This window comes from Pseudomassariella vexata (assembly GCF_002105095.1).
Source record: "Pseudomassariella vexata strain CBS 129021 chromosome Unknown BCR38scaffold_5, whole genome shotgun sequence".
In the NCBI taxonomy this organism is placed as follows: domain Eukaryota; kingdom Fungi; phylum Ascomycota; class Sordariomycetes; order Amphisphaeriales; family Pseudomassariaceae; genus Pseudomassariella; species Pseudomassariella vexata.
Window position 1 is genome coordinate 1349355 of NW_024467960.1, and position 16914 is coordinate 1366268.

Genomic DNA, 16914 nt, shown 5'->3' on the forward strand with positions numbered 1-16914 from the left:
AACTATGCAAGTATCTGTTTGTTAACATTTGCTATTGAAGACCACCGCGGCAGCTTTCCCAATAATAAGATGAGATGAACTTCCCGCAGTTTTCTGTGGACCCTTGTGGCCTATGACGTGTAGTCCCTTTCCCCATTGTGTAGCCAAGATGCAACGGAGATAGTATTCTCTATCGCCTGGGCTGCTCTATTGCCAGATATAATCTTTGATGGCCAAGATGACAGATTCAGTGCTAGCGACGTGGCGGCCGCGTCAGGACTCGCTTGCTGTCTCGGTATCCTGTTGTCTTAGCAAGGAACACTATACTTTATGAGTGACAGACCACTTAGCTTTGTACTGTCATAGAAGACATAAATTTGCAATTCCGGCCTGCGCATTGTGATTAAGCCTTCATCTTTGGTGTGTAAATGACAATGCCAACTCGAGCTAGAACTCGAAGCCCTGTGGATCTTTATCCCTCCTTTCGCTCCATCATGTCCAAACAACTAGATTATTCAACGCCAGCTCCACGGGATATGCGGTGCAGTATATGGCGTAACCGCTGCGTATAGCCTACACCTTCTGCCAGCTGACGCCATCGGCAGTAATGACCTCATCTTCGAACATCTCACTGCCAACTGTGCCTGCCTCGTTTTTAAAGCATTTCATGGCACCATAATTGAACTTGACAGGGATACCAATACGATGGGCTTTCTCCAGTAGTATATGACAGAACGTGGCTTGGCGGCGCACCAGCCCCGTGCTAATTCGATAGAGATTTTCTCGCTCTAGTGTCTGTAGTAGGACATATGGGCATCGTACTTAGCGTTCTGAAGCCCCCTGACTAGATTCGGTCAGTTTCGAAAGGCCATGGTAAAGAAGTCTCCTATCCAAGCGTCAGCAGAGATTAATTAGGCGGTAAACCCGTCCTTGTTATAGTAATGCGCACCGATCGTAGACTATGAAACAATCGAGCGTCGTGTCTCATCCGCCGGCATTTGGGTGCCCCGACTCCAGCCCCGACGACAATAACTGAGATTCCCGTCAAGGGGGCCCTTTCAACGTTTGAGATGTCCATACTATCATTTAAATCGGGTTATTACTGTGGAAAAAGATCAAGAAGAGCCAGAACCGAAAATATTGGGATATCGGACGGTTACATACTATTTATAGGGGTGCTACACACATGGTCAGACCAACAAACAGTCACTATATGGCTATGTCACTCCCACGCGGGATGCCACTTATCTTCCGTGATCCGCAGCAAAAGAAAACCTCGCGGCCGCTGAATGCATATGAGAATGACAGGTGAGTAGTAGGGTCGATCAGATATACTCGAAACGTTTGTCGATTCTTGCGAATGGAGGCACATTACACCTTCTCGTCTTCCTTTAAGCAAATACTGAGGGCCTTGCATGAAAGACCGGTGTGCCGATACACAAGCTGAGTAAATAAGCGCGCGGCCCGGACTTATGACAGTTTCATATCATGTTATGGTGATCTATGACACACTGTTTTCCTTATTGGTTGAACGCTGCAGTATCCGTCACGCTTGCTGGTTATGACGACACGCTTTGAGCACACATTTGACCCAAAGAGCTACATAGGCGACTATTCTGTCCTGTGTATTGAGGGTGAAATGGAAGCTTAAGTGGCCGGATGGTTAGATTTCGCATCACAGAAGAGCTGTGCTGTGAATGGTAAGCCATGAATTTGCTCGTGGTCAATCGCAAGAAATAGGTAGTGGAGAAGATTTCGTGATCAAAGTCAAATGTAAATTGTCACTCTCATTGAGATTTTGCACTGAACTAAAAAGGATGACACCATTTGGTGAGCAATTTCCATGTAGGTAAGCCTACTATAATACATGCCGCCTCAAACCAGAGACCTCCATTATGAATTATGTCGTACACCAAACATCTATACCTCGTGGTTTGGGTATTCCACCACTCTACTCCACTATAGTAACCGTTCAACCAGATAAAACCATAAAACTCGACAACGCCAACGCTAGCAATAAGGGAAAATGTCCCCAGAAACATCCGAAGGACTTAAGCCATGGCCATCTCGACCTTCTTGCCCTTCATGCTCTTCCAAGGAATCAGCGCACTGCCAAAAATAGTAAACGCCGCCAGACCAGCCGCTACCAAGAAAGCGCGGGTCAGCGCTATGCTATACGCCAGCTGAACGCCTGGCAGATCTTCCGCCGACACTGTATTTTGGAGCGCCGTAGCACCCGTCACGAGGATGATGTTAGGGTCCAGCTGGGGCACGTAGGTCGCGAGCGATTTAACCAGCTGGTTGGTGAAGACGGACTGCGCAACACTGACGAAGAGCGCACCGCCGAGGGTTTGCACGAAGATAATGATGGACGTGCCGGTGGGGACATCCCTTATGCTTAGAACGTTCTGAACAGCCATGAGCGGCTGCTGCATACCGAAACCGACACCGGCGCCGAAGAGGATCTGGTATCCGATCCATTTTCCAGTGGGAGTATCCGGCGCGAACATGGAAATAAGGCCGGCGCCGATCGACATGATAATGGTTCCTGCGATCATGAAGGGTGCGTACTGGCCGAGGGCCGTCACAGCGCCTCCGGCTACCATGGAGCAGACGACAACGCTGATGAGCACGGGAAGATTTCGAATGCCCGAGTCGACGGCCGAAACACCTTGAACCGCCTGGAACCAGATGGGAACATAGTAGACCATCAGGAAGAAAGACGACCCGACACCGAAACCGAAAAGGCTACTCGTCCACACGGTGCGATTCTTGATGATGCGTGGGGGCACGGTTGCATTCTCCTGCTGGCGGTGCTGGACAAAGACAAACGCTACAAAGAGCACGCCGAAGACGACGAAGAGGGCGATGATGCGACCGTCGTTCCAGGGATACTTGGTGCCGCCCCACTGCAGAGCCAACAGGACGCAGATGACGGCAGGCATGAACAGGATGGTGCCGATGGGATCAAAGCGCTTCATGCGTTCAAGAAGGGTTTCCTCGCGGGGCTTTTCTTGCTTGGGGTCGGGGAAGAAGAACAAGATGGCGAAGATGGTGATCGCACCGATGGGAAGGTTGATGAAGAAGCACCACCGCCAGCTTACCTTGTCGGTGAAGACGCCTCCGAGCAGGGGCCCAGCAACGGACGCAATGCCGTACATACCCCCAATAAGGCCGGTGTACATGGGTCGCTTGGCGAGAGGGACGCTGTAGGCCAAGATCAGAAGGGCGCCGGACATTATCCCGGCTGAACCGAGACCTGCCACTGCGCGTCCGATGATGAGGGTGACGGAATTTTGCGCAACGCCGCAGATCAAACTGCCGAGTTCGAAGATGCCGATGGCGGTTAAATAGACCCATTTGATGCTCAAAAAGGTATAGAACTTGCCAAAAAGAAGTTGCAGAGCAGCCGTGGTAAGGAGATAAGCACTGCCGTACCAACCAACATCAGGCAGGCTGCGGAAGGTGTCGGTGATTTTGGGAATGGCGGTTGCAATGATGGAGTTGCTGCCACATTTGTTAGCTATATTTCCAGGTAGACCCGTGATGTTGGCGGACTTACTCCAGGGCCATGAGGAAGACACTCAGACAGAGAGCCAGGGTAATTAGACCCAGTTTGAGCCCCGTAGGATACTCAGTACCATCCTCCCTAGTCTCAACCTCTCGCAAAGAATTGCCGTCACGAAGTTGCGAAGTTGCCGTGACTTGCCTCGCGAGGTTGGCGGTCTTCTCACGTTCGACGCCCATGGCGGCGACAGGTGGCGCCAGCAGTACTGATCCCGTCTGGCTTGCAACGTCGGAATCTGATGACAGACCTCCCGAGGAGGATTTGAGGTCGGTGTACTTTTCCATACTTGTCTTGCTTTTGTTACTGGGGGCAACGGTTGGTGTTTGTGGTGCGAGCTCGAAAGAGATCGGATCCCGGGGTCCCAACCGATTTACGAGCTTAGTTGGGGAGAACCCGATGCCTGGGTTTGGATCAGGCCAGACAGCCACGGGGACGAAGATAAATAGGTCGACTGCCCGAAGCTAAGCACAACAACACGTTCGTGCTGTTGTGGTGTTTGCTCTTTGCCTGTGCTGACGTAGGGGCGATTGGGAAGGCGCGGGTTAGGGTGATGGTTGATAACATGCTGATTAGGTGCCATTGCTGACGGGAAACTCAGCATTAAATAGAAAAATATCACCGGCTGAGGCCTGAACAGCCTCCCAGCATCTCGTTTCTTTGGCATGGTCGAAGCTGAGATGCGAAGGCTGTACGCACCCTGCCCTGTGGTGTCGAAGCGACTTACTCACCCCGTGTCTGCCTGAAATGCGGTATCCGGCAAAAGATTTGGGCTCTCGGGTAGTTTCTAGCCTCCGCAAGTGTCCGGAAACTTAGTGGCAAGTCTAGCGACTCGCTGGTGAGCAATATTGGTCAAATTGGCGTGATTAGCGTAGTGCGCACGCCTATCTGTGCGTAGACTTGAACAGATTTCATAAGCTGGGCCGCTAAACGCTGAACAGAAACCTATTGGCCATGTTGCTTATATGCGTGAACTATTTTGGTACCTTAAGTGGTATATTTCTGACCTCTGTCATTGTTATCTGCGGTAATGCCGTCTTACGGCGTTGTTATTCTGGCGCACTCTGTAGGCACTGTTCTTAATTAAAGTCACATATCCAGAGACTCTTACATCAGACAGAATCCAAGGACCACGCAAGCGAAAACAAATCATGCGTATAACGTATAAACGATCGTTTTGCATATTCCGGATTGCATTACGGCTCCTGAACCGGTTGTCATAAACTTAACGTCAAGAGGATCGCCTGAAAATGACACAGACCATGGTTGTTAGGCTGGCACAAACAATAAGCGTCGGCGATGATACATTTGCCGTGCTCCTCGTCTAGAAATGATTTCAAGACGTGACCAATATGACTTCTGTAGTCTGTTGGGGTAGCGCTGCCCAAGTGTCCGGCGCGGGATGGGCCCACACAATTCTCCGTCTTACTAATTCAATCTTAGCTTTCTTGGTCCGTTAGCTCTATCTAGCTTCTGTTCTCCAGGCTTTCCAAACTGCTGCGTATTGGGGTGCTTCAATCTATATACCTTGCTCCTATACTCTGCAGCCTCGGCAGAACCTACAACGTGTCATGTTTAGCATCAGTACGAGGCATGGCTTCTACGCACAAGTTGCTGCCTTCTTGGGGATTTCAGGTGAGACGAGACGGTGGTTGCTAACGTAGAGCGAAACTACTTGAGCCTCGCAACTGCAGATTTCCGTATCTTCCTGATAATTGAAGTATCCATGACGAAGCCCGAAAGCCCTATCCACGATATGCAACCCGCTTTCACATCGTAGAGCTCCAACCGACAGTCTTCATCTCGGGCCTGGGGAGGATTCGAGTCGTATGAGTGCGCGCTGTCATTGCTGGCTTCGGAGACATTTGAGGTGGCGCCAGCCACCATTCGGCACGCCCATATGGTATCAAAGCACACAAGCTCACAATATTTGTACTAAAATCCGTGCCTGACGTGTTTCAAACAGTCACCGATAGCCACCTGAAGACAAGAATCAAGCCTGCTTGCCGGCAGGATAAGCATGCGCCTCCTGAAGCCGCAGGGTTGCTACAGATTATCAGCCCGGCTAAGAAATACGACACTAACCGACCTACAGTCGTGGGTTGATATTTTCATGTTCTGGTGACCACAATATCTTATTAATGATTTTCAAACATAGCGAACTACGTGATACATTCTTATTTCTCTAAGCCTGGGAATTCAAGATTTACTTCTAGGATGGCGGACTCCCCGGACTCCCAGCAGCTTTCAATAGCTGCCGTTGTCGCCGTTGTCGCCGTTATCGCCGTTGTCGCAATTATAGACTCGAAGCCATAGACATAGCTATCGACATGTCTATGGTTACCGCTTCATCTTACTAGTCAAGGAAATATCGTCGATGATCTCTCCAAAGCGCATGAAAGCGCATGGAGAAAAGCGACAAGATTTGCTCCAGAGTCGTGTCCCAGCAACTCGGTGCTCGGCTTAATGATCGTCGTTGCATCGTGGGAGAATGCGGGGAGAGTCATCATGCTACCACGCGACCGGTTCTTATTGATGAATTAGACGGCCCCATGAAAAGTAAACCCTTCCGTCTATCTTGGTTTGGATACAAGCAAAGATCCTCCTTGGGCTTCACCGCCTGGATGAGTTCCCGTAGGGCGCAGTTCTTCCGTGGCCGTTCCAGCATATCAGTCGCCCCTTGAGTTTATGGCAAGCCCGGCAATCTTCTAACTCGAAAGAATTTCTCAGACGAGTCATTACTTGAACTCGGGGTATAGCTCTAAGAGCGCTATTCCTGCTTGTATATCTTCTTGCCGAGAAGAAGCAGGGTGTATCCCGCATCTTGGCTTTTGCTTGCAACGGGAACCAGAATTTTCGACCATCCGCATATCATGTTGCTGAGGGCTCACAGTTGGTTTCTACTGCTCTGGGCTCGTAGCGTCTGGAAAGTAGTGGCCGTATGGCAAGTTCCACTGGAGTATGCACTCACCCCTTCACAGGACGGGCACTTCCTCCAAGACTCTGACGGGGAGCCATTCTTCTGGCAAGCTGACACGGCATGGCTCTTGTTCCATCGACTGAATTACAGCGAATGCGAGACCTACCTATCGGACCGGGCCCGTAAAGGGTTCAACATGGTGCTCGCAGTCGGATTCACGCAAATAGGAATCGATAGTCCGAACCGTAATGGCGATCTTACCTTCGTCGATGAGGATGTGACGAGGCCTAATGAGCCCTATTGGGCGTACATGGACTCCATCATTAAGCTCGCTTGGAGCAAGGGTATTCGCATTGCGTTGGTTCCCGCGTGGGGTTATTACGTCCACTCAGACCGTAAGGTTGGCCCGCAATACCAGAGTGTCGGTCTTGTTTGACACAGATCCAGAGAATATGGGCTCCGTCTTGAACAAGAGCACAGCCCGAAACTTCGGTACCTTTATTGGCCAACGGTACCCTTATCTGCCCAAGCTACTCTTCGCAGACACGAACCCCTGGTGGCTCAACAAGACCGCGGTGAAGGATGACTATGCAGCTGGTGGTGTACCTCCTCAGCACCAACACATTGACTGGACCCCTATCTACGATGAGCTGGCCAATGGTCTTGTCGTGGGAGAGCGAAATGCTGTTGCCTCCCAGCACAAGCAACTTTCGAAATCCATTGAGCCGTCCAAATGGTGGCCCCTCATGACGATCCATCCCACCAATCAATGGTTCAGCGGTGGCCCGGTTGCTCTCGCAAGCGCTTTCGTGGGCGCTCGTCCATGGCTCACCCTCGATACGAGCCAGTCCGGACATGTTGACTATCCTCCTAATCCTCCCCTTCCGTGGTGGAACTGCCGCCGTGGATGGGAGACTGTGGAGTTGATGTATGCCGTTGGTGAGAACACCCTCGGAAGAAAACGTCCGGCATTGGATAACGAACCTCATTACGAGAATCGATACAACAATGGAAAAAGTGCCAATGCATACTGGAACGCAAGTGATGTTCGTGCTGGCAGCTGGCAAGCGGTAAGTCTATCATAGATCAAAGGGAGATAGGGGCTTGACGACGCATTTGCAGGTATTTTCGGGTGCTACCGGAGCGACATATGGAGCCGACAACGTCATGCAGATGTACATTCCCGGTCTATTTGACCCGGCCGGTAGCGGCCCTGCCATTGCATGGTCAGACGATATCCATCTTCCAGGAGCTAGCCAAATGCAGCATATTCGAAACGTGGTCCTAGACCGCGGGAGGAATAGCTATTTTAGTCGGATCCCAGCTCAAGGCATCATTGTCGGAGACGCGGGCACGAACGACCAGCGGGTGACGGCGACGAGAGATACCAAGGGTAGTTGGATCATGGTATACTCGCCGACTGGCCAGAACTTCTCGATAGATACAAGAAGCCTCTCTGGCTGTGAAGTACAAGCTAGCTGGTATGACCCAGTGACAGGAGGTTATGCGACTTTTGAGTACGCGCAATGCGATGGTCTTGGGTCTCTCAAACAGTTTATACCTCCGCGAGTGGATAGCCACACGGATTGGGTGCTGGTCCTGGAGCTGTAGTAATATTTATTACTGAAGCTTATTCCAAGAAATACGATGAAAACATCATACCTCGGGTGCGCGAAGTGGGTCTTTGGAACAGATGGACTAGAAAGCGGGGGTACCTAGTGTCGGCAAAATATTTACCCGATAGCTACCCCAGACCTAGTGCGGAGACGTTCCAACTGAGGTGTCAGCTGTCAGCCCCGCAAATAGACAGGCGGTAGCATTGCCAAGACATTATCTCGACTTCGCAGAACAAAGGGCAACTGCAGGTTGAAACAACATTCAAAACATGGATAGATACAAGACCGGTCGTGGCCTTTTAACTACTCTTTCCCTGCGTCAACCTCACCGGCGGACCCGGCTAATATAAGAATGCAACGGGGCAACCCCAAATCCCGCACGAAGCTGTCACAACTGCGACGTCACCGCTTTTGAACCAGTTTGGATATCCCAAGATGCGACCCCATATCACATTCTAAAATTCCTCAACCCGGGTTATTGGGACCATCATGAAATTGACGAGTCTCTAGATCACGCCCAGAGCTGAGTTGCAAGAAAAATGTCGTCCGCTTACCCCAAGTTCTTACTGGGGGCCCTGTAAATGCGGGAACGTTGAAACCGGAACAGTACCTGTAGAAGCAAGCAACAAAAGTTTAAAGTAGACTTAATTTATATAGTTGTAGCTTCCATTTCTATTTTACCGTTCTTATATGACACTACACCTTTACTTCTAGAGGGATATATTAATGAGCGGGATTGCACCCGTTGCCGAACTGTTACACGCAAAGGTGGTCAAAGATTTGTGAGGTTGTAAAAGCATGACATTCTATCTAGTCCTATGGAGCACGAAGGTTGGACTTAGTCCCAAAGGGCTAAGTCACGTGGTAACCTTGGTGGTCTTGGCAAAGCCCACCAAGGTTGCCTAACACGAATGTTGGCAGCCCTCACTCGAGCAGCGTTTCCGAAGCTCGGATTTTGGCACTGTTTCTCACTTACGAACTAACTGAGGGACTTGACCCTCTGTTGATGACTCCGTGTGGATCTCGTGTTGATTGCTATGTGTACTCTAAGCGGTGTGTTGCGTTGGTTGGTGGAAGCGTTGTTGCTCTATTTCTACGTTGGAAGGAAGGAACGGTCGGACCCACCAGTTACACTTCCGCTACACCGCCTCAACCTCGGGCATAACTGTGGCGCTCAATTCCACACTTACCTGGTAGGCTTTGGTCACTGAAGGGGAACCTCGAAAACTGTCGATAACCACCGCTGGCTCACCAGTTCTACTGAGTTCGCCAGCATTTTGATAATCGCAGATTTTCTTGTTACTGGATAGAAGGCAAACTCCTACCTTTGTGGCTTAGAGAACAGGTCTGTAATCGCGGACTCGTACCTCCGGAACCGCAGTTATTAGCGGTCACAGCTCAGAATGGGGAAGACCAGGGTCATTTCCCCTCATTTCCAAACCCCAAATTCCACTCCAACATTCAACAAAGTTTGAGGAGAAAAACTCCGCCTTTTCTCCGCCCTTTCTCCGTCTATGCCAAGATTTTGGAGAAATGGGACCACTAACTTATGTCATGATGATTTTTGGCCCGCAAAATCCTCGTGACGACCGAAGGCCGAACCAGGTCCTCTCCCTCCGCATTATTGCCAATACGCCGAAGAAAGGGCCGACTTGTTGAGTTTCCCAATCATTGCAACGGTCATCGTACCGCTCTGCCCCACAAACTAACATCTTTATCAGCACGAACTATGGGGTGACACTGAGGCATTTCGTCACATAAAGGATGGCACAGGACGTCTGTCATACCGGCCAAGTACACGAACTCTTATGTTTCGTTGCTTGAACTTCATCCATCTCGACTGCGCTCCGAGACTCCTCGCAACGGACATTCGAACCTCACTATGGCTGACGAGATATCCCGGGCCGAACCGGCTAACGTTGCGAATCGGAAAGCGGATATCGAGACGCTCGAGCACATACGCACAGGCGACCAGGAGATGGCATTCCCGACCGCTCGCAGCATGGAGCCGGCACACCGCGTTGCTGTCGAGAAGTCTCTGAAGAAGAAGCTCGACTTGCGATGCGGTCTCTTCGTGCTCATCTACATCATGAACTACCTGGATCGCAACAACATGGCCGCCGCCCGATTGCGTGGTCTACAGACAGATCTCAAACTTAACAACCAAGAATAGTGAGCACTCCTGGAACCTTTGAGCAGCCCCTCCTCCCCCCCCTTCTTCCGTTGACTTAGTGGTGGTGAAGTCGGCAGAGGGCACTCGCTCCGGACTTGATTCGCGCTTCCTGAGACGTGCTCTACAGCTGTGACTGACATCTATATGCAGCTCCACCTGCCTTTCCATCTTATACGTGGGCTACATTCTGATGCAGATTCCCTCCAATATGTTCATCAATCGCATCCAAAGGCCCTCCTTGTACATCGCATGTGCTATGCTGTTATGGGGTCTCATCTCCACGCTGTCGGGAAACGCCACCGGCTTTGGGAGCATGGTCACAATCCGGTTCTTCCTGGGTTTCATCGAGGCTGCTTTTCTGCCTGGAGCCTTGCTGCTCCTGTCTAAATGGTACACGCGCAAGGAATTGACGACACGTAACGCTATTCTTTTCTGCGGCAACCTCATTTCGAATGCGTTTTCAGCTCTGATCGGGGCGGGTGTGCTGTCCAACATGCAAGGTGTTCTGGGTCATTCCGCTTGGAGATGGCTTGTAGGTGCTCTTTATCATTTTAGTAGCAGCCCTTGAAATGACGACCCCCTAACCTTTATGGTACTCTAGTTCTGGATTGAAGGCACTATCACGATGACGGTTGCTATCTCAGCCGCATTCATCCTGCCCGACTTGCCGCACAACTCTCGCGGATTTACCGCAGAGGAGCTGGAGGTCGCCCAACTTCGCATGATTGAGGATGTTGGCGAGGCCGACGAGGACAGTTCTGGACAGGGAATCTTCGACGGTCTCATCATGGCACTGAAGGACGTCAAGATCTACCTCATGATGATTACCTTCGCGGCGTATGTCGTAGGACTATCTTTCAACGCTTTTTTCGTAAGTCGACCTATTCTGCAATTCGAAGCTTCGTCACTGAACCAACGTCAGCCTACGCTTACTGGAACACTTGGCTTCGACTATGTTCCAACCTTGCTCATGAGCTCGCCTCCTTGGTTGTTCTCTTGCATTGTTTCACTTATCAACGCTTGGCACTCTGACCGTACCGGGGAGAAGGTAAGCCGACCAGTACCCTTTGAAGTTATCGAGATTCGCATGGCACTAACACGGACTTCTACAGTTCTGGCACATCACCGGTCCCATCTGCGTTGGCATTGTCGGCTTCATCATCAGCATGTCCACGCTCAACACGGCAGGCCGCTACGTTGCTCTCTTCCTACAAGCCAGCTCCTACGCGGGCTTCATCGTTTTCTATTCATGGATCAGCTCGTCCTTCCCGCGTCCTCCCGCGAAGCGCGCCGTTGCCATCGCCATGATTAACGCCTTCAGCCAACTGGGCAACATTGCCGGCTCATACGTCTGGGATCTCGACGACAACGGTTACCGTAAGAGCTACGGCATCGTGACGGCGATGTTTGGCATCACCATCATCGGCTGCTTCGCCTTCCGCGTCATCCTGTCCAACTTGAATAAACAGATCGAGGAGGGCGAGCGCGCTTGGGAGACACAACCGGACGTGGCGGCGCATACTGCTCAGAAGGAGCATGTGGAACACGACGAGGCATTGAAGATGATGAAGGGGTTCAGGTATCTGATATAAGTGAAGCCATATGGTAGACATTTGTATTTCAGTCCTCGTGGCATAGTTACGCGATCATCCATGAATGTCACTGAAGTAAAGTCGCATTTTTTGCTTCAATGAGGTGAATTTAGACGCAACCTTTGCTCCCGGTTGCTCTCAAGAGTTTCTCATGCACCTATGAATGGACAATGCATCATGGTCAAAAGTGAAAGAGATTGTTTTGCATATATGACAAATGCTATCCATATAAATAACTGCAAAATACAGCTCTCCTATCCTATCCCACTTACTAACCATCTCCTCAAAATCGCAGCACGATTGCTTTACATATGCCAAAGTAGACGGCCTTTTATATACAGACTAGCCCATGTGGGAATTTCAGGAGTACCTACAGATGGGCAGGTAGGACCAAGTGCACGATTGAAGGCCTACAAAACCCCGCGTCAAGCCAGAAGTAGCCATGAGACAAGGCGAGTACAGCATTTCTTTTTGACCTTCGCATCAATTCTCCTACGAAACTACGGAGTGCTGTTTTCGCATGAGCTCTTGAAAGCTGCCAAGTATGCATTCAGAGAGTGGATGAAGAAAATGTAGAGCTGGAGCACAGTGATGCGATGGTCTTTAATTGTATTTCTCGACCGCTTCCTGAGGATACTGAGGAAGAAATTCCAAGCGGAAAAGTCAGATGGGCAGGGTTTATCGGCAGAGGCGGACAAGGCAGTTCAGGAGGAGAAGCCGACTCAGCCCAGAGAGTTGGCTGAAGAGGAAAGACCTTCCTGGAGAAACGAATTATGCAAAGACGAAAAGGGTTCTGGGGAAAGTAAGAGTGCCCGTAAGCATTCCTAGGCTATAAGATGGGTACTTCGGTAGCAACAGAATATAACTTGTACTCTTACTTGCCGTCCACAGCGACGAGTAACCAATAAGTGACTCCAATACAAACCAGTGCTCACAAAGCATCGAGTATCTCTTTGTATGACGTCACTACCCGTTATTTCTTTCATGGAAACTCTAGGCTGATAATTCGTCTATATTCTCGATGGATAGTACAAAATTCATCGCTAGGGAACAATGTCTTCTTGTTTCAGTATATGAATCAGCATCCCCGACGCGAAACTTCCATCTCTCCAAGCCCACCAGTTCCATTCATCATAAAAAAAATAAATCCTATTTTTTACATCCGGTATATAGAACAAGGACTTTCAAGGTGTGACAACTTTCATTTACTGATGCTTGTTAGCGATTCCGTGTTCAGCTGGCATGAAGCGAGGACATCGCAACCAATTAGAAAAACAGACCCCTGGCCTACTACTCGCTAGGACTTATTCCTGCATAAATAGTTCTCCATCGGCTACCTCACAATCTAGAGCACTTGTTTTCAACTTCCCACCTATTAGCAGGGAAATCACGCGCCCTAATAAAAACGCGTCTCTCATTTACTTCGCAATGACCCCACGACCACCAAAAAAGGCTGATCTAGTGGTATGAAATCCGGACGATTTTGAGAAGAAAATCCAACGCGCTAAAGAGCTTGCCCATCAGGGCGATTCTCAGACCGTAGGAGCCCATCGGTACGATATTAAGGAAACTACATTGCCCCACCGTATTCGTCACGGCAATACGCACCGCGACGCACCCTCCGGATAACAAAAGTTAACTCCAGAGTAATGAAACGGGGTCAGGCGGTCAGTAGGATATACCTACCACCTAACACACTGAACAGACGGCTCCAGTACCAACAGATCCCATCTGTTGGTCTTATCAGACGAAGATCGTGGTACTGGTTATAAAAGCGAAGCTCTTATACGTCTGGTGCGCGAGTTGGTCGGATGTGCCTCTGATACTTGTCATGCCGCGCCAGGGGTTGCAATCCTTGCCACTATGCCACCGTACCAGATGTCTTCACCAAAAGAGACCAATATCAAAGTCCCTGACTTTGGTATCTGCAACCACTTATCAATCTGTTCAAACCAGTGTGGGTCAATCACGTGACAACCGTCACAATACTCGTATCGTGATAATAGGATCTCGAACGTAAAGACAAGCTGAATAACTAAAATAACTAAATAACTGACTGAAAAGCGAAGGTGAAGATATAGATAAGAAGGAGATGATGATATGAAGATGAGGATGATGATGCGTGAAGATGGAGGACTCGTGTCTGTAACGAAACCGCTAATAGTCTAGCTGCGTAAACCACTAAAGAGTCTGTAAGGGTTTGTGCTAGTAAGTAAGTCCTGCTGCGGAGTCCTCAAGCAATAATATCGGGGTCTGACGTATGGAGTATAGTGCTTTGGGTAACTGAAGTATTCAAGTAGGGTAATCGGGAATAGAGTCGTTAAGGCAGTTTGCCTCACCAATGGGTTAGATTGATGCTTAGATTGATCACTGAAGTAGAGACTGTCTATCTATGAAATGCCTGGGAGTCCTGTCCTTTATATATCCATCTCTCCTTCACTGATCTCGTTGGATCACTTGGATCACGTCGCTCCTGGTGATCCCAAGTAGGGGATCACTCTGCCAAGCGTGATCCCTATCACGTGACCTCTTCCTTTAGTCGGGGGCCTAGTTGTTCCTTTCCGTCCTTATGGGGCTTTGTTCCTGCGGGGTTCCGTCATGGCCTATTGTAGGGCCTGTCGGGTTGGTTTTGGCCAGGTTAGAACCAACGGTTCGTAACATAAGGGGATAACAACATACTCGGCTAACAGTGGGTGGCCTAAAATTAGGCGCGTCGCAGACGCTAGCTGATGCGAGTGCATATGGGGTGTGAATTGTTGTATTGGGAAAGGATGGCCAGGTCAGCTATTCTGGCCTGCCAGAGTTGTTTTATAGCTCTTAACGTCACCCACAGGTCAATGCCCCACACGGATCTTTGCCCAACTTTTCACGACCTCCTAACCTTTAATCTTAGATAGATCAACAACAACCCGTATTCATCCAAGAAATTAATCAGAATTCTTTTCATTATCTGTTTCTACATCTGCCTGACAAGTTCGCGCATTATGTCCAGTTCCTCCGCAAATGCCACAGCGCCTAGCACCCGTTGCCCTCCTCCTTGTAGGACGACTACTTTCACCCTCTTCCTCACTTTCCAAACCCGTATCACCCCTAATAGCCCGCAGAACTTGTGCATCTTCTATATTAAGTGGCACACCATACTGGATTTGCTTGTTTTTGGTTCTGCGACGTTTGCTTAGCACATGGTTAGTCTCACGAAGCTCTTCGTTCTCGCGACGCAAGATAACATTCTCTTGCATCATTGCATGCGTAGCCTTTGCAATCGAGTCAATTGAATGAAGAATATGCGTCGGAGAGCTGTCTTGATGCCTCTGAACGCTGTTCTTAATCAACGTTGACTGCGATTCGGCTTCAAGGGTGGTAGTAGGTATCTTAGAAGTCCAAATAGGGGGTAGGAGTTCTGGGTCGGCAGAGGGTGTACGCGCGACTTCTGCGACATCCAGGGCAGATATAACCCTGTCGGGGTCAAAAGGGGCAATTCCAGCTGCTTCGAAACCAGATCTGATATTTTGTTCAGTAAAAGCAGCGCCAAACGCCTCCAAAAAACCGGCAAGGAAATCCTCCTTCGCAACGTGGGTATGATGCCGTCGCATCAAACCCTCAACAAACACACCGTACGCCCGTTTCAAAACACTAAAAGGCACCAAGTCGAGAGGCTGGAGCTTATGGGACGAATGGGCAGGCATAGGAAGGGTAATGATGCCATGGTCCTTGCAGTATTGTTCGAAATCCATCGAGTGATGGCTTTCATGACCGTCAAGGATCAGGAGGCGTTTGACACCCTTCGTACGATCGCGTGTGTGCAGATCGAAGTGAGCTGCCCAGCTGAGACCAATATCATTTGTTGTCCATCCGTTGTGGGATAGATCAACGACCCAATTGCCCGGTAATGTGGTGTCGCGATACCACGAAGCGAGGTGAACTTTGGCCGCGAAGATGATGTACGGCGGCACCGCCCAGCCTTGGGAATTGGCCGCCTGAATGACAGTAACCCATTCCCTATTGCCTTGCTGGGCTTGCCTAGGCCTTCCACGTCTTTCGGTACTCGTAACGACCATGCCGGTTGAGATTATGCCCATTAAAAAGCCCGTCTCGTCAAAGTTGTAGATATCCTCCGGCTGGATGCCGTGCTTCGCTATTGTGTCCGCAACACGCTTAAAATAACCGCGATACGCGACAGGATCTTCGCAGAATGCCCGCTGGTAACCTATTCGACGATTTAAACGCGTCCGGAGGTCTGGTTGTCGCCGTACGAAGCTCGAGGCCCAGTTCTTGCCAACGGGTGACGCGTCGCGGTTGCGTCGGAGGATATTCGCCATTTCTTCAACGTATCGAAGCCGGGGAGGAAAAGTTCGCGAATCTAGCTCAATTACGCGTCGGGTAATCGTATTCTCTTCGGTTTCGGTCATTTTCCGTTTGGACATGTTGGTAATGTGTAATGGTTGTACGCCTTCGTAACGGCGCTTCAATGTCTTATGGTCGACTTTGAAGATTTTACCAAGCTTGTTCCAACTTAGGTGAGGATCGCGTCGTTTAGTTTGGATGGCTAATTGAAGATTAGACTCACTAGATTTGCGTGCCATGTTGTGGAAGGGAAGAATTGTATAAGTAAAGATGGAAAGTCAAGATTTCTTGAAAAGTTGGGCAAAGACCCGTGTGGGGCAATGACCTGTGGGTGACGTTATCTTATCTTATCTATCTTATCTATCGCTATAGGGTAACCCCCCATGGGGTCACGTATCACTAGCCGAGTTAGAGCGTCCCGATTCGAATAAGACTCGAGACTTCTATAGCCTCCTCGAACGCTTACGTACAAAGTACCGTATGAAACCCGATAACGAGTATAGTATGGACGAGACGGGTATCCAGGATGAGGATTCTGGGCATAGCATGGTTATTAGCACATCTAGTTCACGCCGGGTACGTGGATATATACAAATAAAGAGAATAAAGTATTAGAGTTAACTTAGGTCATTGAATCTTGCAAATTGGGGTGGAATGCAAAAAGGTGGTCAATGCGGTTAATGCTTAACCGGCTTAGCGGGATCTTGCGCTGTGTAAGCGATTTA

General features: G+C 49.7%; 3 protein-coding genes across 3 annotated transcripts; 2 read left to right on the plus strand and 1 right to left on the minus strand.

The window, feature by feature from the left end:
* Nucleotides 1-2030: 2030 nt before the first annotated feature.
* Nucleotides 2031-3726, minus strand: BCR38DRAFT_340179 (major facilitator superfamily domain-containing protein; the record flags this gene model as incomplete). The annotated part of the gene is made up of 2 exons (XM_040855763.1): nt 2031-3486; nt 3542-3726. The coding sequence occupies 2 exons, from the start codon at nt 3724-3726 to the stop codon at nt 2031-2033; spliced, it is 1641 nt and encodes a 546-aa protein (XP_040717120.1).
* Nucleotides 3727-6417: 2691 nt separating this feature from the next.
* On the plus strand, nt 6418-8075 carry BCR38DRAFT_456783 (uncharacterized protein; the record flags this gene model as incomplete). The annotated part of the gene is made up of 3 exons (XM_040861959.1): nt 6418-6859; nt 6906-7534; nt 7587-8075. 3 exons carry the CDS (start codon nt 6418-6420, stop codon nt 8073-8075), a joined length of 1560 nt encoding a protein of 519 aa, XP_040717121.1.
* A 1773-nt stretch (nt 8076-9848) lies between these two features.
* Nucleotides 9849-12303, plus strand: BCR38DRAFT_174166 (major facilitator superfamily domain-containing protein). The gene is made up of 4 exons (XM_040853877.1): nt 9849-10252; nt 10404-10785; nt 10855-11301; nt 11366-12303. Exons 1-4 carry the CDS (start codon nt 9963-9965, stop codon nt 11843-11845), a joined length of 1599 nt encoding a protein of 532 aa, XP_040717122.1. The 5' UTR covers nt 9849-9962; the 3' UTR covers nt 11846-12303.
* The last annotated feature ends 4611 nt before the right edge of the window (nt 12304-16914 follow it).